This window comes from Protopterus annectens, chromosome 6.part0, assembly GCF_019279795.1.
Source record: "Protopterus annectens isolate FY-2018-M chromosome 6.part0, PAN1.0, whole genome shotgun sequence".
NCBI classification, from domain to species: Eukaryota; Metazoa; Chordata; order Ceratodontiformes; family Protopteridae; genus Protopterus; species Protopterus annectens.
Genome location: NC_056737.1, coordinates 524,294,113 through 524,316,678, shown reverse-complemented (window position 1 = coordinate 524,316,678; position 22,566 = coordinate 524,294,113). Strand labels below are relative to the sequence as shown.

The window sequence follows — 22,566 nt, the reverse complement described above, 5'->3', positions numbered from 1 at the left end:
TCATTTGTGAAAAGTCTTTAAAGTGCAGCTCCTAGACTACGGATGTAGGAGTGCAAGCCTAAGAAAATGCAGGATATTGCTTATATGTACAACCATGCACCAAAACTGGCCCAACATAACAGGCATTATAGCATTCTTTCAGAATAATGGCAGGGTGGTGTTTGGACTATTCAAAAACATCTTCTGCCTCATTCAGATGGCAACCATAGTCTGCAAGTCCCCCTCTCTCTCTCTCTCTCTTTCATTTTCCCTCTCCCAGTGTCCTAGGACATCAGGATTCTGGATAATTTTAGGCAAATAGGGCATGAGGGTTTGGTGTAATGGGGGATGTGGGTAAAAAAAAATAAATAAAAAATAATAATACTCTGAAAATTGACTCATTAACACAGCTTGGCTCATTAAATGAGCACCATCAGAAAAGCTTGAAACCAGCCTTTCTTAATCTGATTGACAAATACAAATAGACTGGATACTATTTACTTTTAAATACTCAGTCATACATACTTGGCAACACTTGCATATACAATGGACTTAATTAATGAAGCACATCTTACAATAACAGATAATGACTTTTCCTTATATCACTCAGCTATGCAACTAAAACGTACTTAGTGACACACATTGCAATAAAACAATTGTATATATATATATATATATATATATATATATATATATATATATATATATATATATATATGTGTGTGTGTGTGTGTGTGTGTGTGTGTGTGTGGATCTACTTCACTGAATGCCCATATCACTGACTTTCACTTAGCTGAGACCTGAGACCAATGGATCGACAAGCCAGAAGACTGGCATCCGGAACATTAACTTCCGACTTGAGGTAAGTAAACTTTTGACCATCAAAAAAATAACAAAAACAACAAAACTAAACCCACCCATGTGGGGAGCTTCACCCCCCCCCTAACTATATATACCAACTCTGAGATCGCACTATTGTGGGGGTAAGGGGCAAAGTTCACCAAGATGTCCAAGCAGTTACTTACCTTTAGTGGAATGTCGGTGTTCCGGATGTCAGTCTTCTGATTTGCTACCAAAATGTTGTAGACCACAGTATTGAATGCCTGGACTTGACCCTTGAAGGATCCTTGTTAGTACTCATTCCTGGGTTCATACTGGTAGGGGGATTTGGTATTCAATATTTTTAGATTTTGCAATCTTCAGTGTTTTCGTCATTTGATACTATGGTCTATGGATTATGGTTTTCAACACTGTGTTCTTCAAGACTGTGATAGTAAACCATATACACACACATTCATAGATTACCTGTATAACTTTGTAAATATTGTGGTGACTCTTCACTGGACCATTAGTCAAGGAGCCTCAGTCCTCACCACTGGCAATTGGGGAGGGACGTACAATGGGAGTATGACAAGTACACACACACTATTTCTAGATGCAGCTCTCTGCATCAAGTGCAATTTGCCTTAAGAGCACACTGAGACTCAGTCAGTTCAGGGTTGGTTTCTCCCTCTTCCTCCTGATCACCAATAATACTCCCCACTGGCACAGCTATAGAGTTGAGATCTCAGCTGAGTGACCAAGCCAAGACCTCCAGCACCCCACTCTGTCCAACCAGTGCTTTGTGTCCCTGTCCAAGTAGCTGACACACACACACACACTTTGAGGTTTGATTTACACACACACACACACACACACACACACACACACACACACACACAAAAAGACACCTGGGAAAGGCTGTCACAGGTTTAGTAGCTATGCACCCTTCTGCCCAGACTATAAGGTAGTTTCCACTGCCACAGATCACTCCTTATCAGCTACTTTAAGGCCATTAACAAAGGGTGTCTAATCTTACTTTGTAATATTAATACTAATACAAATGGTAGTTTGACCAAGAGTAAGGCTATTAGGAGTGGCCCACACAGTGTCACCATATAAATATGCAAGTACTCTCAAAACTTAAATATCTCTACACAGATCAGCCACAATGAAAGGCTTAAATATATTTAATAATAAATAATTAAAAAAAAGACAATACTAAATGCATATTCACAGTGACATCAGAGGAAATATTTAAAATAACATTGCAGTACAGGCTCACACAAGTAAAGAAAAACATCTAAAGTAAGCTCCACTATATTCCTGACTGAATCAAAGACAATTATACTATTCCTTAATAACTTACTTAATTAGAGCAAGGCAGAGGTATGGTGAATGGGTCTTCTTGTTGTCAGGTCCAATATAGAATATAGAATGTTCTGTCTCATTAAAAGACTTCTCAAAATAATATCTAAAATATTACTGCTGGGATACCTTGCAGAATTACACCATTTCTGGTTATCTGACTTCTAGTTCCCAGGCCAAAACCTCCATTGCTAGAATCTGGCAGCATTTAGCATGTATCTATAAAAATATACAGATAAGGGCTTTTGCTCACATCTTTGACAGATGCTGGAAGTCATAAAACAATTGCATTCCTTCATGCTTCAAAAGTAACAACTAGTTCACTCCAAGGACAATACAGAAAGCTTCCTAGTACAGACTTTGTGTCACTAGTTGCATTGAAAACTTGAGAGATAGCCTCTTTATTGCATAGCCTATAAAGTAATTTCATTTCAGATATTTTTCTAAAGTTTGCTGGACTGAGGTTAACCCTCCAGTTTCCTCAGTTAAGCATATACATTTAAACAGTTACAATAGTACAGGTACATTTCTGTTCTCTTCCAGTAGGGCGCACTGTGGTTACATTTCAAACATAGCACTCTACAAATACTTTTTTCAACACACACATCTCTACAAGCAGTTTGATATACACATGACATACAGTTCTAATACATTTGTAACACAAGCATCTTGTATACATCATTTCAGTATTCACCAATAACATATAATTATTTACAAAATTCCAGCTAGCTGTGCTGTCAGTACCTCTTTTCTTCACAAATATATATAAAAATATAGTGAGCTTCAAGTTAAGCTGAATACATTATTCTGATGGTTTTGATTTGGTGCTGCAGGAAATAAAACGTAAACTATTATAGCAGACTACAAACTAAATAAAATCATTACAGTACTAATAAGACCTGTTACCTGTCACATGACAAAGTAACCACTGACTGTAGAAGTAAATATATTTAATTACAGAGTGCATGTACATATGTGAGTGTGTGGGGGGTGTATGATTTTATGAAATAAAGGCTTTACTTACTTGGTAAGGTTTACTTTTTCGATCCTGTTGTGTAGCCCAGCTGCAGCCTCCTTGAATTCTTGTATGGCTGCCTTGATCCAGTCTGATGAAATACAAATGGATTTTATATTAAATGCTGCAGCTCACTTCTAGCTTTAATTCCATTCTATCATTATTGAACTTTCACAGCTCTTGGTAATAAAAAATATACACCTTTACTGCAAAAAATTATCAAAATGTATGAAGATCATTACAAAACGTTCACATGCTGTTTAAAACAGGCAAGATAGGACATTTCTGGAATACTGACAACCTTGTGTTTTGTTCACTAAAGACATAAGCCTTGCCTGTGATATAAATAGAACCTGCTGGAGAGACCAGTATGTATCCCAGAAACTACCATGTCTATGGAATAGGCTCCCCATCCTTGTGAAGCAGAGTTCCTCCCAAACCCAATTCAAGTGCAACTTGGACAACTGGATGGGGAACAAGAAATTCATCCCTGATTTGGCACCTATGTCTCTAATGGACACAAGTAAACTGTTAATGGTTCACCCCCCAGGTCCCTGAGTGTAAATGTTTCATCTCCTAAACCCCTGCTTATACTTATCAATTGCATCAGAACTTGTCAGAGATTTGGGATAGATGGCTAGGCTTAAAAAGACCCTTGTGGTCATTAGCCTAGTAAACACCTATGAACTAGTGTCCTGGTAAGGTGTGTAAGGCATGTGTACTTATTTCCAGGTAAGACATGGTTAGTCTCATGTTATGCAAGCAGACATTGACAGAAATAAACACAGATTAGTTCAGTGAAAAAAAGTTATTACTGCAGTCAAGACTCTACTAAAAGAATTCAAGAAAATATTTTGTTGTTTTACAAGAAAAATAAATAAATGAGACTAACAGGGAAAGTAGTTGTATGTCGGTAAATTTTATTAACTATAAAGCAAACAAAGACTTTAATCCAAAAAAGATAGATTAACCTCAAAGGAAATATCCACAGTGAAGAATAAGAATAATAATATAACTGAAGAAATGCAGTTTTCTCTGTATATTAACATGCCAACTGACAAAAATGGACAACTTGTAAATCTAACAAAAGAAAAACTGTGTTTAATAGCATAATTATACAGGATTTTACATGAAAATCTTTCTCATCAAACACCAGAGACAGAGGAGTATATCCATATTTGCAAATAAAAATATATCTACCTGAAACATGGCATGGAATTGTGTTGTTGTAAAATTAGTGTCAGTACAGAGGGAAGATAATTCTAAGACTCTACCCAAGACACATAATGCAGTTTTTAAATCAGTTTTACCATCTGAGGTTAGCAGATAAGGAGGGCCACCTTGTGGTTAGAAATGCTTTTATTTATTTATTTTTGTTATATTGTTGATGATAAGATATTCATGATAGGATCAATCAAGTTCCAGTGTTTAGGACATTACACAACATGTAGAGAGCTATTGCATGGGATGTGATACTATTTCAAATGCTTTAGATACATCTATAAATACATTTGCAATCACTTCACCTTGATTTTGTCTTGCAATGATAGTTTATGATTAGTAAGGCTATTTCTGTGCTATGACCTGGCCTAAAACTATGTTTTCTTAGGGACAGCAATGTGTTTTTAGTTAGGTAATTGGATTGACTGTAAATGAACACATTTCCTATATTTTTGAAAGAGAAGATGAGATTGATATAAGTTCATAATTTACTATCTCCAAAGAGTTGCCACCTTTATGTATGGAGGTAACATAAACTTGATTTCAAATTTTAGGAGATATGGATGCTTGATAGGAGTGATTTATAAAAGGAGTTACTGGATATGTGATGGCTTTTGTAGCAATCCAGAGGACTAATTATCTCCTGCTAGGAAGGTAGGTTTTATATTTTGTGCAATGTCTTTAGTTGTGTTAGTAATAGTTGCAGTAAGGAAAAGAGTACCAATGTTAGTTGTATTTGTTTCTGAAATCTTTGATATATTGGTCTTTTAGCCATCCTTATAAAGTGTGAGTTAATCTTGTAGATTCTTCTGTATCACAAAACTGTATGTATACATGCTACGAAGATCAAAGCAGCTAAAACCTCCAGCCTTATAAAAACTGCAGTTTATTATATAAACATCAAATTAAATGAAGTTTTTTTTTCCAAAAACAAAGTCTTGTGCTATCACCAAAAGCACAGCACGCACTTTATCTCAGTCTTAAACTGTAGGGAAACGGTCTCTGTGGTAGGTCTCTCTGCATTCCTATAGCAGAAGTAATTTCCAGTTTCTCCTTCCTATTTTTATTTCACTGTGGTTGACTCTCTCTCCTTTCCACAGCCAGTGCCCAAGTCCCCTTTTGCAAAAGGCAAATGCTGTCTGACTAGGTTTCACTCAGTCCTCTTTTTATTTTACATCCAATAGCTCACTAAACAATCAGGGATCTTTCTGTTATTAAAGAAACAGGTACATACAACATAGCAGAAAACTCTTACAACATTTAAAGGAACGTTACTCTGTGTACAGTGGACTTTTCATAATACTGCTATAAACATTATTGAATCTGTGCCCTCCCTTCTGAAATAAAAACACATCTTCCTCTCCTCCCACCATCAGTAGTCTCAGCAATCCCAGTAAAAATATCACTAGAACCCATATCAACCTCTACTATCAAAAAACTTCTCCTCAAGAAAAAAAAAACAACACTCACCCCAGACAACCTCCCAGGGATTACATTAAAGCTGCAGCTGATGTCTTAGTTAACCAATCAAAGAATTATGTTCCCCTAGTCTGGAATAAGTCCTACATCCTTCCACTGCATAAAGGGGGCACCTCTAATGAATTTATTATCTATCAACAAATTTCTATTCTTTCCCCTCTGTCAAAAACTCTTGAAAAATGTATTCAAAGAAAACAACTCAGAGATATGCTAGACCTGAAATTAGTGTCATCCATACCATAGTACCATCCCTGCCCTCTTCAACTTCACCACCTCCATAAACATGCATAGAAATGCTGGAAATCTGGTATCCACAGTATTCCTTGACCATTCTAAGGATCTTGGCATGGTATCCCACCCTACAGTACTTACCAGACTATTTTCCTTCAGATCTGATTCTTTTGCCATTTTATGGTTTGATAGCTACCTGTCTAAGAGGCAACAAACTGTCAAACTGCAATCTGGCATCTCTTCCTTCCTTCCTTCCTTCCTTCCTGTAACAATAGAAGTTTCCCAAGGATCTATTCTAGGTCCACTCCTATTTAACATATTTATAAATAACATACACAAAGCTAGCAAGCATACCACCATAATACAATATGCAGATGATTCAGCTCTGATTTCCATAGCCAAAATACTCAATAAAGAGAAAAATCCAACACAAGAATCATTCTTCTCTGTCAAATCCTGATGCAGTAACTCTCAACTTTTACTGAACCCTAAAAAAGCTAAACTACTCCTCCTTATACCCAAATCATATAAGGAAGAGAAAACCCTTTTGTGCTCAATGTCATCCGATAACACTACTATAGAAATAGTCACTAAACTCCTAGCAGTGAGTCTAGATGAATACATGACATTTAATAGCCGTATTAAGGAAGCTGTAAAAAAACATCAAAAGCTTGGCAGTCTCTACAGAATAAAATCATATTTAATTGATGATACAGGGAAACAAATAGCCACCACATACCTACTACCAACTCTTGTTAGTGGTGCATCCATACATATTACACTCCAAAAACACAACTGCATCAAGTAGAGAACTGCTATAATAAAAATGGCAAAATCTGCACCAAACTCACCCCACAAAACTCACCACTCTCTTGCCATAAAGCAAATCTTCTTGAAAGAACTCTCAAAATTCTTAGCCTATTCTCAAATCACAGTATCCCAGATCCCTATTAATTCATTGAAGTATCAGATCATCAAACAGCATTTTAGATGGCATTTAATCCAACATGCTATTTGTCGAACAGTTATGATTTCATTACAGTAGGGGTTAGGAAATTTGCCTTTTCCCCACTGTAGTGCAATCTTGGAGTTGGTATATATATATATATATATATATATATATATATATATATATATATACATATATATATATATATATATATATATATATATATATATATACACATATATATATATATATATATATATATATATATATATATATATATATAATTAGCGGGGGTTGTGAGAGGTGCTGACTCCTACATGGGGGGAGGTTCAATGAATGGCATTTCCAATGAAAAGTCATTTGGTGATCTGATACTATGATGAATTAATATAAACCCCAAGCCTATACCTTAACATACAGTCCAGAAAAATTACAAGTCCAAACCTATATCCTCAAACAGTATGCACCAAAGAGAACCCTATGCTCCTATGACAAGTGCTTACTGAATTAAACCAGATCCAATAACCTAGCATGTGACTCTCTAGTTTCCTGTTGTGTGTCTGAAATGTGGAATTCAGTTCCACTCTCAATAAGATAAATTAGCAAACTCAAACTCTTCAAAGTAAATCTAAACAATACTTGCTCAACACCTTGTCCTGTGCCTATTCTATGTCTGGCTAAAATAGCACAGCAAACAAAACTTGTTTTATAGCACTATACTCTCTCCAATCTTTCCTCCATCCTGCTCCCCTTCCCTTGTATTCCACCACCTCCCCTCTCTTCCCACTCCCTCATTCCTAGCGTTTTCCCCCAGATCTCTCATACTTCTATGACTATTTTCCTTCCTTCTTCAAACTTAGCTCTCTTATTCACCAGAGTAAACTCTCCTATCCTCTCTGTTCTTCTCTCCACTTGTCTAACACTTCACTATCGCACTCTCATATTTTCACAGCACTGCAGGACAGAACCAGTAATCAACCTTTCCAGCACCTGTTTTCCCTACTTCTTTTTTGACATGAAATGTCTGTAGAACATGTTAATCTCGTGATCCTTTATTGCTGTAATAGTCTATTAATTATGTTATTGTTAATCTATTGTATTATAATTTACATTCCACTCTTATCATATCTAATTTTCTTATTCTAAATGTTCTCTGCTAGTATTTCTATCATAGCTAATGTAGTGATGCTAACTGTAATGGTAACTGAAATTCTGGGACCAGCTACAGTGAGTTCTGAAACAAGGAGACTAAATGGATGAAAGAAGAGACTTACATATATTATGTCTGAGATGCCATTTTTCTGAATATTCCCTTTTCTCAGAGATATGGTGATCTTGGAGTTTGTATGTATAAGTTTGGGGGAGCTTGAACCCCATATGGGGGTGCAGGGGGGGTTTGCCCCACTGTAAAAAAAAGTTTTAAGGAAAAGAGTGATTTCAAGATTTGATCTTCTCAGGGTTTTCGGTCTTTTATTTATTTATTTTTACTTTTCGGTACTAAGCATTTTGAGTGCCAACATTTGAACAGGGAGCCCACTTATAACCTTCCATTACACTACTGGAATTTTTTTCGTGGGCCTCAGCTGAAAAGAAGCACTGTCCAGTGGACCTTCCTGGTAAACAAATATAAATAAATAAATGACTACTATTAATCCCTCCTCACTCTGTTTCTTCAGTTCATTTCCTTTACAATCCCACTTAAAGAAATATCTAGACAGAGATCTATTATTTCCCATATGTCCTCTCAGAAGTACAGACCTATCTTAACTAGTCTCTCATCCTATAATTCTGATTATCTCCTCTCATCTTCTCTTCCATACTTTACATGCCTTCCTTTCTTTAGCATGGCGTCCATTTTAGTCCGCTGTCTGTAAATCTTGCCTTCTGTACATACATGTATTTCTATATAAATGCAACTGTTTATCTTATCAGATCATTGCATTTGTAATGAGTATGTAATACTTATCATTAAGTTAGTAAATCTTTAAAACTTGTGCATTATCTGACTAGATAGATAGTTTACTGAGTTAACTAGTTTGCTTACTTTAGTATTGTGTTATATTCAGTTGTCAGTTTTTAAAATGCTTTTCTCCCTGGGCTTCTGCTGAAAATTAATTCAGCTCAGTTCAACTTTTTTAGCTTACAAATTCTAACTAATTGACTGATTATCCTTTTACTGGCCTAGCTACTTTCTTCTTCTTTACCATCTTTCTTCTTCTTTTTTCACCTGTCCGCTCATGATTGGCAGTGGAGTTTTTACGGTGTTGAATTGCCAGCCCAGCACCCAACCTTCCACGGAAGGCACACACATGCACACAATCAAGCCTAGGGCCAATTTAGAGTGTCCAATCCACCTACAGCATGTCTTTGGGATGTGGGAGGAAACCAGAGCACCCGGAGGAAACCCACACGACCACAGGGAGGACATATAGACTCCACACAGAAGGCACCCCTGCCGAGAATCGAACCAGAGAACCTCTTGCTGTGAGGTGACAATGCTAACCGCTGCACCACCGTGGCCGCCCTTCTTTACCATCTTTATACATCATGATTAGGCTGAAAGATCACCAAATCACTAATAATGAATCCAAGTATTTTTAGTGACTATTGTGTATGTGTATGAGTGGTGGTGGTGCTGCGGTAGCATTGTTGCCTCACAGTAAGATGCTGTCCGGTTCGATTCTCAGCTAGAGCGTCTTCTGCAGGGAGATATGCGTGAATGGGCATACCTTCGTTGAAGGTTGTGCATCAGGGCTGGTAACTCAGCACGTAAAAATCAACTACCAATTATTAGCGGATCGGAGTTCTGCTGTGGCAACCCCTAACCGGGAAAAGCTGAAAGACACAAACATTGTATATATGTATGAACATGTATGAAAATACACAAGTGCATGCGCACACACACACACACATATAGTCGTTAATCAGCAAACTGCAAATGTTCATAAGAATGAACATAGACAAATAAATTATTTTACAACAAACTGTAAAATGATTGAAGTTCAAAATATGAAAACTATCTTCATTTTTTTTTTTTTTTGGTGGGGGCGAAAGTGGCAGGAAAGGGTCTGATGAGCAGCAGATCTACCTGGTAAGCAAACAGTTAAGTAAACAAGCACGCATGTAATAGTACAAGCATAAAACAGCAAAATATGATTCCTTTTTTCATGATTTTTTTTTTACTTTATTTCAGTGTTAACAAAGAAACATACAACACTGTTATAAAAAGTGACTCCTATCATGAAAAAGTTAAATTTTTCACATTGCTTTTGACAATTAACAATGATTTGAAGGATTAATTGCTAGAATAATATCATACCATCTTATCTATTTAATCTTCAGTCTTGGTTTGTTTAGGTTCTACTTTTGATGTTTGTTTTCTTATCTTACTTTGCACTATTTATGGAGATTTCAATAACCTTACTCTTGGACAGGCCTTTAAGCTTATTCCTCAGATTATACATATGATCGAGTTTATGGTTGATATGGCTTTCCTAGTAACATTTTCAAACAATAAAATAATGCAGTGAAATAAATAAACATTGTTCTTACCAAGTGTGATATTGTGCTTGTTTAAAAGAGTGCCATAGCCTTGTTGGACACCTGTAAAAATTCGTTCTAGTTTCTGGGCATACTGGTTGCAATCTAGATTCAGCAGGACACTATCAGCCAGGGTCAGTGCAAGCTCACCAGCGATCCGAGTCACAGCCTGGTGAAATGTAAATTTCTGATCCATGAACCGGGAAACTAGATCAAAAGTCTCATATGCTGAGTGGTACACTGGGTATGAAGAAATGTTATAGTTCTGCATAAAATAAAACAATAATACATAGCACACATAATTATTTTACTGTTAAGTGGAGTGACTAAGTTCTATAATAAGTCAATTAAATTATTTTAAATGACAACTGATAATTGCTCTGAAACCTTAAACAAGTAGATGCTCATGCAATTTCTTTTTCACATTAATCTGTGTAGCAAAAGAAACAAAAGAGAAGATATTGGAAATAATATGGTAGCAATTTTAAGAAACCTATTGATTTAATTGTATGTGATTAGATTACATTATTTAGCAATCTGTCAGAATTTTATATCTCTAAATACCAGAGCTGAAAACATTTAACAGGCAAAGCCTTTGTTCTCCAAGGCCTCAAGACAACATACTTTCTTTTTCAAAGATAGTGTATCCCTCAAACAGTAACCAAAAAAAGCAGTAAACTGGCACATCAGATGTTGTGAGTGGCAACAGTAAAAATAACCATCAGACCCTTCTTCACTCTTCATCTAAGGAAGCATCTGTTCTTCAGTGCAGCTTTCATTTTGAGATCTATCTAGACCTGGCATTGATTAGTTAGTATAGAGCTGCCTGCCTATGCAGTAAATGTTTTGAGTGTTATCACTCCAGTGGCCACAGCTACAGGTTTTGACAAGCTCATAAGATCAGAAGCATAGTGTGCAGAAACAGTGTCTTGTCCCTGTGGCTCTCGTTGCATGATAAGAGAGATCAGTGCATTTCTACATAGGAGATTCCTACTGGAAGTATGTTTGGTACAGTAATGAACATCATTTGTGAGTTTCCTAATGTAACTGAAAATGCCTTGGTTATCTTTAGAGTGAGTAGCAACCCTGAGGTCATACATGGCCTTGCAATCCTTGCTGCCATGCTTAATGGTTTCATTTATTAGTTTTAAAGTCCCTTTTATACTGGGACAGTGGGAATCTGTTACAGATAGCTTGAACTTTCTTTTTTTAATTGTATAGCTTGTTTATAAAGGAATGCCACCATGAAGACACATTTCTGAATTCGTTCTTATTATTATGGCACATAAGAATAGACTCTTTGATGCATTGTCCATAAGAGAATAGAATTCAGAGCAGCATGCAGTAAGATCAGGCTGTAGATTATCGGGAGAACCATATCATTTATAGTTGTGAGTAAATATGAGGCTTGTTATATAATAATCAGGAAACACTTATTTTTCATGGGCTAAAACGTGTTTTAAGGGAAAAGTTACTGCAAAGTAGTAGGAGTTTACTAAGGAGGTAGAGACAACAGGAAGAGTAGAGAAAAGGGAGAAGGTGATAAAGAGAAGATCAAGAGTATTATTACCGCTGGAGGAGAAGGCACAATTCGGTGAAGGGAATTAGTATTAATAAAAGTAACACTGACGGTTAGAGCCAAGAGATAATCACCCTTGGTGGGGAAGGAAACAATCTGATCAAGGGAATTAGTGTTAATAAAACTGAGGCATTTTTGAGCATATTTGCTGATAGTTGTATACGTACAGCAGTATAAAGTGAGGTTCTTGCTATCACTGTAATAAGTACATTCAGATTGATGGACATTTTTTCAATGTGTCTTAAATAAACAATGTGCTCAAAGGAAGACATAGCTGACCTATAGCTGGTAATGATATAGTCAGCAATTTTATTGAATGTTGTTGTGACCTCTACAAGTCCCAGTAAGGTATTATGCATGATTTCTTATGAAACAATAGGTTCTGTAATGAATACAGATATACGTGCCTTCCATGGCTCCCTGTGGCCCTGAAGATATGATAGGTATTGTCATCTTTGCTCTACAACTGATATGAAGTTTGCATTACTACAAAAATATGTATGTCTTCAAAGGAAAAAAAGGCCAGAAGCTTAAACATTTCACTGTTCAAGCTTCTGACACTGAGCAGTACTACTTTGATATTGCCAAAATTAGAATTTGCTGAGTGAGTGTATCCATGAGCTGAACTTTACCTAAACAAAGGCACTTTGAGGCCAACAAATGCTTTGGCCAATAACAGAAAGCCATAAGACAGAGGTACAGCCAGTCCTTGGCAAAGCAGAATAGTCCATTACCCACCTTGTGCCAGGCAGACATATGCTGGATTCCATGGAGATAACAATTTGGCAAGCCAGTTTTTGAATCTGGATACTTTATCTTTGAACTATGGCATCATTCTTGGTGAGGGTAGAATACTGCTCAGTAGTGGTAACTTCCCATGGAGATATGGGAGCAGAACTGAATAGTGTCTCTAGGTATCTCATTCAGGGTGGACAGCTTAAGATGGCTCACTCCTAAATGGGCTGGCACATGATCATACTCGTATTTATGATTGTAAAGGGTCCTGAGGGTCCTTGTAATACACCTAATCCTAGCAGAAGGTAACCAGCTTACTAGACTTTGAGGGGAGAAGGCTTGCAGTTTTGATGGATCTAATCAATAATTTTTTTAAAAAACTCCAAGAAAAAACACATTTAATATAAAATTACACATTAAAAGTAAAAAAAAAAATTGTCCAACAAAACAAGAGGAAAAGGCAATAAACAACAGAAATCCAAAGTGGTTACAAAGCAGTTTACATGGCAGCTCACAAAGATTAGATATTTTCATATTCCACTTATCTTAAATTAAACATACTAATTCTAAGTTCTTCCAGAATTAATCAATTTGTAGTCAAAGAAATCACACAAATGTTTGTTAGCACCCAAACATATATTTTTTAAACTCTTGGAAAATAACAAATTTAAGGTAAAACAAACTAGAATGAAAAAAGCTCAAAAGAAAATAATCTTTGTAAACATATATAATTGTAGGAAAAGCTGAGCTGTTTAAGTCTGTATATACAGCATGCACTGTAGCGTTTGCCACTTTAAGACCACTGTATACACAGTGTTCCCATATTAAAAATAATATGTATCCCACAATGCATAATCCAAACAAAGTAAGCAAGGTTATGCTGCTAAATGCTTTGAGTCTTAACATGAAACTGCACTCCACTGGAAGCAGTCCTCACCTTGGAAGACATAGACATTTGTGCAGTCATGGAGACCTGGTTCAAGACTGTGGAGAGCACCCCAGCCATATCAGGCTACACTTCTTCCACACATTCAGACCACAAACTGAAGACATGAAAACTAAAGGAGGTGGTGTATCAATATTCATTAAAGATAAATACACCTCCAGATTGGTTAGGCAACTCCCTGGAGATACTTCAGGTGCAATTAACTGTTGGTAGAACACCTATTCAAGTCATTGCCAGCTACAGGACTCCCTTTATGAATCAGGACACCCACTCTGCCTATTTGGATCTACTTGTGCCTATCAAGATACATCTGAACACCATGTTTTTTGGCAACTTTAACTACCCATCCATTGACTGGGTAGATTACTCGTGCACAAACTCACTTGCCCAAAGATTCTTCAACTTCCTTAACTCCAGTGCTCTGGACCAGCTGGTTGACACCTCCATAAGCGATGCCAACATCCTGAATCTGGTGCTTATCAATATGGGGGATCACTGCAGCAACTCCACTCTGAGGTCTTCTGTGATGAGATCTGCCCGCAAATCAGTCTCATTTGAAGCAACTATCACACCTGACCCCACCCCCAGCAGCAACTCAACTAAAAAAAACTTCTCCAAAGCAGATTATAACCTCGTACAGGATGGTATAAATAGCTTCACTGCACCTTCCCCCTCAGATGGAACTGGTAGCTATGCCAAGGTCTACAAAAATGCTTTACACAAACACCTGTATAACAGCTGTACCTGATAGGACCAAAACAAGCTCCTCAAGGAAGAACAAACCTGCCTGGCAGACAAGTGCCATTAATGGGCTTTACAGTAAGAGGAAGAAATTGCTGTCTAAGAGTACGCGAGAGTGAGCCATAAACTGAAAACACTCTCTTCTCAGCTTAAAAAAACAAATAAGACTTCTCGTGAAGTCTACCAAAGCTAACTCTAAGTCCAAATTAGCTTCTTCAACTAAGGACAACCATAAGGTGTTCTTTAGTTACATCCGTAACCTAAAAGGAAAGGCTCAGATTTGTGCCAAACTCATAGTTTATTATACCACATATACTGAGCTTGCGGACATTGCTAACCTGTTAGCTGACAGATTCTGTGAAAGCTTCACTCCCCTGTCCTCGCCACACGTACCCCATGACATCCCTACCACCTGTTCTCTACCTTGTATCTGTAAGGAGCAGGTCATGAAAACCCTCTCTAAGGTCAAAAACATAACATCTATGGGACCTGATAACATCCCAGGCTGCATTCTACATGGGCTTAAACAAGAATTAGCAACACCACTGGGTATGCTTTTCAATCATAATCTAAGCACTGGCTTCATCCCAGCTGAATGGAAAAAGGCCACCATTTTCCCCTTGCACAAAGGTGGTTCTTCCACTGACCCTGGTAACTGTAGACTTATTAGCCTGACTAGCCTTATCTGCAAGGTCATGCAGGGTATCATCATAGAACTCAACAAAGATATAGGTAATCTCCAAACACTTCACCCTACTCAGTTTGGATTTGTCAAAGGGAGATCATGCCTGTTAAACCTGGTGGACTTCTTTGAGACAGTCGCCAAAGCCATTGATGAGGAGAAATCTGTGCACACAGCCTACCTAGACTTAGCCAAGGCTTTTGACACTGTCCCCCACTCAGGCATCATTGACAAATTCACCCAGCTAGGTATCAACCCTTATATCATTAGATGGGTCACTAACTGGCTCACTGATAGAACCCATATAGTCAAAATAGGGGAATCAGCCTCCAACAGCAGAGCTGTAACTAGTGGTGTTCCACAGGGATCAGTCCTGGGACTTCTACTATTTGGAATCAATTTCTCCGAAGTACAAGCTAAAACTAAAGGTCTGTGGCTGACAGTTTGCTGATCACTGCAAACTGGGAGCAGTCATAGAATCTCCAAATTATGTCAACATCCTACAAGAGGGTCTTACACAAAAAATGATTGGTGCCAAAGTCATGGCCTTAAACTCGATGCAAATAAAATGTAAGAATGATGTTCCTGCTAACTACCACATCAAAAACAACACCTTAAGTATGCACTCAGTGGTGAAAGACCTGGGCACAGAGATTAACAGCAACCTTACCTTTGATCACATTGTCTCCACAGTGGTAAGAAGAGCATTCTATATTACTCATCTCATAAGTAAGGGCATTCCCCCCAGAAAAAAAGAAGTTATAATCTCCCTGTACTCTTCCCTCATTAGGCCAATAATTGAGTGCAATGCGGCGACCAGACCTTTTTCCATTAGTATAACTCTGATTTACAATGTGCACGCTGACCAATCAGCGTGCACGTTTTGGAATATTAATGGGGGGTCGTGGTATAATTGTTGTTAATAACTAGTACCTGAATGCATACATGCATTAGCAATACAAGCAATTTGATTCTTACCGGACGGAATGAGTACAACAAATCAACTGCAGAACATCCTAAAGTCTGTAGAAAAGCTGTGTAGTCACTTCCAGATCCTAGGTCTCCAACCCTAAAAAAAAAATACATATTCCTGTTAGGAATGACAGAAGCATTTGCAAATAACATAGTTTGCTAATCAAGAAAGGAACTGTCTAATGAGACATTTAGTTTTCTGGTACTCCCTCCGTGATCTTCTAAAAGTCAGTAAGACCCCTCATAATAAAGTATCAGATTTGGTGCTCATAAACAGACTATGGCAAATAATATGGAGGTGGTTTCTTTGAAAAAAAAATCTTTATTGAATTCAAAATAAAAACAACTGGTGATATTAAAAATTCTTTCAAAAGAATCATTATTGCACTTCAAGCAGAACACAAACATACTACAATTAATAAGCTTTGCTATTAATGTTGAACGCTAATCTTTATAATGTAATATCATTTGGAAACCATTTCTTATTATTAATAACCAACATTAAATAAAATATAAAAGTAACTCAAAATTTACCAGGAAACTAGTGTCATAATAAGTACCTATATTAATAACCTGTCAATCCTGCTCTCATAGTATTAACTAAGTATGGCTCTTTTAGTAAACTTTCTCCAAAAACAGTTGGAGGGTGATGCAATCTACATTCCAGGGCCCTTACAAAAATAAAATATTATTGCTAATCTGGTCAATTAAATTAATTGTATCTTAATTTTCTACTTATAAAGCCATACAAACAGTCTTTATATGGCTTGTAGCCATTTATTTATACATTTGGCTAGGAATCTTTCTTTCTTTTTACAAAGCAATTTCCCCTAATACCTAACTTATCCATTAATAAAAGCATACATCTGTGTGTGGTTAATATAAGCATTAGCTTCCACCTCTGTGTGATAGTTTTCTTTGCTATTAGAAGTACTAAAAAAAAACCTCACCCAGTAATCGTAATAGCATGAGCAAGTTGGTTAACTTTGCTTCCCATCATAAGACATTTTATTTATTTATTTATTTTGTATATTTGTACAGTGTTTACTGGTTAGGTGAACTTGTCCAGTGAATCTTTTCAACCATGATTCAGGCAACAATGATGAAGACAATAACCGATAAGAAATGCACTTGGGAATGCAAAGAAAAAAAACAAACTACCAGTAAGACACTTGACAAAGATTGCACATACAATACAAAGCTGCAATGTGATAGTGAATAAATAAATTAAATAGCACTTATAAGGATGCATACATTATTAATGCTTAAATATATAATGATAACTTCATTATAAGTAAATAAAAAGCTTACAGTGTTGAAAGATACTAGGGATCAGCTTGCAAATGTTGCATGGCTCTACAAAAAGGATAATTATATCTGCATCACTTTTGTTGTTCTAAGTTAGTATCGACCAGACTAAACCTCCAAATTTTGGTGCGGAACCACCACTATAATGGAATATAAGAAATTAGTGTACCATTGGGTTAGCCCATGACTCTATAGTAATTACATTTACTTTCTTTAAACAGATAGTCTCTGAGCATTTTCTTGAAAGTCAGAGGTTGTTCTTGTCCTTATATTATCTGGGAGATTATTTCAAACCGCTGGAACCCTTTTCAATAAAGCTGTTGCACACATATGAATGGGGGCCTATATAACTCGATCCCAACATTATTTCTAAGAGTATAGGACTGTTTTGTAAACTGCTGAGTAGTGGAGTACAGTGGCCATTGCTTAATATTTTGTGGGTGGCTGCATCGAAAAATAAAGTTGCTCTATCTGTGACAGGTAACCATCTGTTTGAGTTGAGAGCAGTACAGTCATGCTCATTCTTGTAAGTTGAATGTATGAATCTCAAGTATTTTATTGTCAGATGATTAAACAAGTGCAGTATTGTATGCAGACAGAAGTGCAGTTAAAGGGTGGCAGTATTCTAACCTGGGGCGAATTATCTCTAAGATAAGCTCTGTCTTAGCCTCAGCGGGTGTGCAAGTCAAGTATTTTGCATGAGAGCTAAAGCTGTTACTACCTTGTGGATCAGAGTTCATCTGTGCTAGAAGAATTATAGTTTTTTTGGTCTAAGATTAGTCATAGGTACCTCTGTTGAGACAACATAGCAGATAATATTCCTTCCAGGCCTATCTTGAAATAAGTCAGACTCCTATGTGACCAAAAGATATGTTCCCAAGTCCTCTCTCTCCTTCTTCACATCTTCAGCTGTATATTTCTACAGCTGAGAACATCTTTAACTTACAAGGGTAAAAAGAAATATTTATAGAGGCATTTCTATGCAGGTATCATAAACTGTTTTGAATTTGTAACATGCCTGAACCAAAAAAAAAAACCTATTCGGTACCTTACAAACAAATACCACAACAATTAGATCCACGTTGTAATGCTGCAACCAAAAAACAATGCTGATTGAGTGCTTTTGTCCACAAAAAACTGGACTTCCTCAGAATCTAATCTCTACTCATTCCCCATGTTTTATATATAATTGATATTGGTTATTTGGACTGTAAGGAACCTCTGTGGTTGCAACGTTACAGTGTGGATCTAATATGTAACATGCCTGGGTTTTATATATATATATATATATACATATATATATATATATATATATATATATATATATATATAGATATATATATGTATATATACACGCACACACATGTGTGTGTGTTTCAGTTTCCAGATGAAAGATCCATTATTTCTAATTTTCTGTACCACCTCAGGTTTTACTTCTTTTAAAATGTTACCTGTCCTGCTTTTATCCCTGGACTATCCCCCCAAGGTTACAATAGTAATTAAGCTATTTCAGTCAGAGTCTTCTCAAGTAGTTGCATCAGACTCATGTTCTTGCTGTAATAAGCAGCTCATATAATCAGTTTGCAAAAAAACTATAGAAATTGCAGAACAAACAATTCACTACCTTGAGTCTCTGATCCAGTTCCAAACCAACTATTTTCTACTTATGAAAATCATCCATTAACCTCTTCCTTAAATAACTATACATATTAAGAAGAGAATTTTCCAAGGTATTGATCAATCATAGTGTCTCTCCTGTCTCTGCAGCCATCTTGGTGGATTGGGGTATCCTCAGACAATGTAGCAGGTCTCTCATATTGACTGACAACCACCTGATTATTAAACAATTGGATGCAGTCTGTGAAAGATGCACTTATACACTGTCACTTGAAACGAGGGTCTCAAATGCAGCCACTACAATTACCAAACAGATTGTCAAAAACACACAACACGACATTCTACCTGTTACTCACTCAAAAGACCAAGCACATAGCCTCGGTATAAGCTGAGGCTCTTAGACGTAATCTATCCAAACCTCAAACCATTCTTAGGTGCCAGTATTACAACAGGAATCCTCAGCGACCTCACAGGTTCCTGTAGGAGTCCACCATGGCACAAAAGCTCCAACACATGGTGTCTCAACCAGTGAGCTCAAAAGGTAAACCCTGACATAAACAAATGTTCAAGTCATAAAAGGTTCTATCAGATGATGGACAGATATTTCCACTCACCAAGCTAAGTAGGGACAGGATCACAGTCAGCTGTCTATCAGGGGCCAGGATTTGTCAGATCAGGCACACACCCAGGTCAATGAACCACAAGTAGCAGTACGACTATTATATATGTGGGTGTAAATTACCTCAGATGTACCTCTCTAGACTATATGTAGAGATGGGAGCACATCATGACATCAAAGGTAATTTCAGTGAATGCATAAAGAGTGAATGCTGTTTGCCAAAAATAACTTTAACCAACAGTGGAGTTTACTTTTCTCTCCACTGTTGTGCATTCTCGAAGTTAGTATATATAAGTCCGAGAGGTGGGGGATCCAGGGAGAGGTGCTGGGGGCTTGTCCCGTCAAAACAAATATTGAGTTGTTTGTGAAGGTAGTTTTAGTGAAGAGTTTTCATTTTGTTTTTCAGTTCACAAAATTACCTTCGATGACTGAACATGAATCCAGAGGGAGACATGATGGAGCTCTAGGACTAAGCTTCTCAGACTGGTATGAGCCTAGACATTGAGCAGCACTCTGCCTTCCCTGAGGATTATGACTCAATATGAGCAGAAGAAAACTGACTTTGGTTGACATATCATGCTGCTTTACTAGGAATGCTTTGCAGCTGTCTCCTTTAGGTTTTTGAATCTTGGCTGAAACTTTGTCCAGCCCCCACTGTACCTTTTTTAGGCATCCTCAACCTAATAAACCTTACAGCATAGCAAAGCTAATCCGGGATAAACTAAAGACATTATTGCTCAATGCCAGGAGTCTAAACAAAAATTTAAAAATAAACTCCACTCCCTGGAAGATCTCCTCACACTGGAGAATGTAGACATCTGTGTAGTTACAGAGACATTGTTTAAAGCTGTGAAGAGCACCCCAGCAGTTCAAAACCACACTGCCCTTTCACACATTTAGATCAGCTACTGCCCAGGAAGGGAAAAAAGGTGGATATTCATCAAAAAGTCTCACATCAAAACTGGTCAAGCAATATGATACACTTCAGCATCCCCATATCTAGCTCACCATAAGTAAAATCATGTACCATATCACTGTAAGCTATAGGCACTCCTGTATGACCTGGGATACTCATACTGTATACCTAAAAGAAATATAGTGACTCCACACTGAACCCAACATTATAATGATGGGCAACTTCAACTACGTCCAACAAAGCCAAATTTGAGGTAATAGCCTTAAAGGCAAAGAGCAACCAAAAGGCCTCCTTCAACTATGCCTGCAACCTCAAACATTATGCACCACAGTCTGCTACACTAATTGTAAATGGAGCCACCTATATGCAGAGGCAGGATATAGCAAACCTTCTGACTGAAAATTTGGCTATAATTTCACCTCTCTTTCCTCCTGACACCTCTCAAGAGATACCCTCAACCATAACTCCCCAGGCTATCACTAGTGAACAAGTCCTAAATGCATTCTCCATGGCAAATAATACTGCATTTATGGTCCCTGATAATATCCCAGGATGCCTCCTGAATAGCATGAAACATAGCCTATTGAGTCCTCTAAAAACACTGTTCAGCCTTAGCCTCCTAACTGCCTTCATGCCTATGAAATGGAGCACTATAACAGTTATCCCTCTGTGCAATGGCAGGCCAGCTACTGACCTGGATAACTACAGACCCATAAGTCTGACTAGTCTCATATGTAAAGCCATGGAAAGAATTACAATGGATATTATAAATAAAAACATAGGAAACCTTCAGACACTGTATCCATTACAGTCTGGTTTCTTCAAAAGCAGATTGTGCCTGCTCTACTTGGTGGACTTTTTTTAATAAAGTCATCAAAGCTATGGATGAGAGCAAAATGGTACACATTGCCTATATCTTTTTTTTTTGTCGCCTCGGACCTCATGTTTCCAGCCCAGTCCCCAGTACCTACATTCCATACCGGGTCTACAAGCTACTTTTAAACCCCTTGGACTTGCTCCACTTTTTCACTGAGGCCAGTCATGGATCCTAAGGGAAGTGTATCAATGAGCACCTCCCATACCTTTTCTGCTGCTCCATCAATCACCTGAGCCTCTAATCAAACCCAGGTCAGATACTCCATACTCAGTGTTTTATCCCTCAATGACACCAGAGTGGATTACACACTGCCTATTTTGACTGGGCCAAAGCATTCAACACTATTTCCTATTCAGTCTTTCCAGACTTACTCACAAAATTAGATGCAAACCCCTATGTCACCCATTGTATAGACAACTGACATAGGATAGGACACAAGAATACAGGATAGGGGACTCTGTCTCCACAAAAAGGTCAGTTACATGTGAAGTCCCTCAGGGCTAAGTATTAGGGACTCTCCTTTTTGGCAGCTACTTTCAGAAGTCAAAGCTAACATTAAAGCCTCAGGTTGACTAAGTTTGTGGATGACTACAAGCTTGGGGCAATTAGGGAATCCCACAAGGACACTAATATCCTCCCAAGTGGGCTTGTCACAAACTAATAATTGGTGTCAGGTCCATGGTCTAAAACTAAATGCAAAAAAAATGTACAATAGTGTTCTTTTGATTTACCACATAGAGAATACACCCCTAAGAGAAGACCCAGTTGTTAGGGACCTGGGGACACATGAGGACAGTCACTGGCCCTTGAACATCATGTTCATAGGTTGGTACTAGGCTATCGGCCCTAGGGCCTATACAAGCCTAGCCATAACAATTCCCTGGCTTATTCTTCCCACACTATTTACTTCCCTGGATCCCTGTGTCTACTGTTGTGAGGAAATCATTCTTTATTGTGCAACTTATATGCAAGG

General features: G+C 37.5%; 1 protein-coding gene across 1 annotated transcript in view; it reads right to left on the bottom strand.

Annotated features, from left to right (window-relative positions):
• LOC122803868 (putative N-acetylated-alpha-linked acidic dipeptidase) overlaps nucleotides 1-22,566 on the bottom strand; it is an 812,772-nt gene that overhangs the window by 216,050 nt on the left and 574,156 nt on the right. The window contains 3 exon segments of the mRNA XM_044073548.1: nucleotides 3,191-3,272; nucleotides 10,614-10,866; nucleotides 16,263-16,353. Coding sequence (XP_043929483.1) covers nucleotides 3,191-3,272; nucleotides 10,614-10,866; nucleotides 16,263-16,353 — 426 coding nt within the window.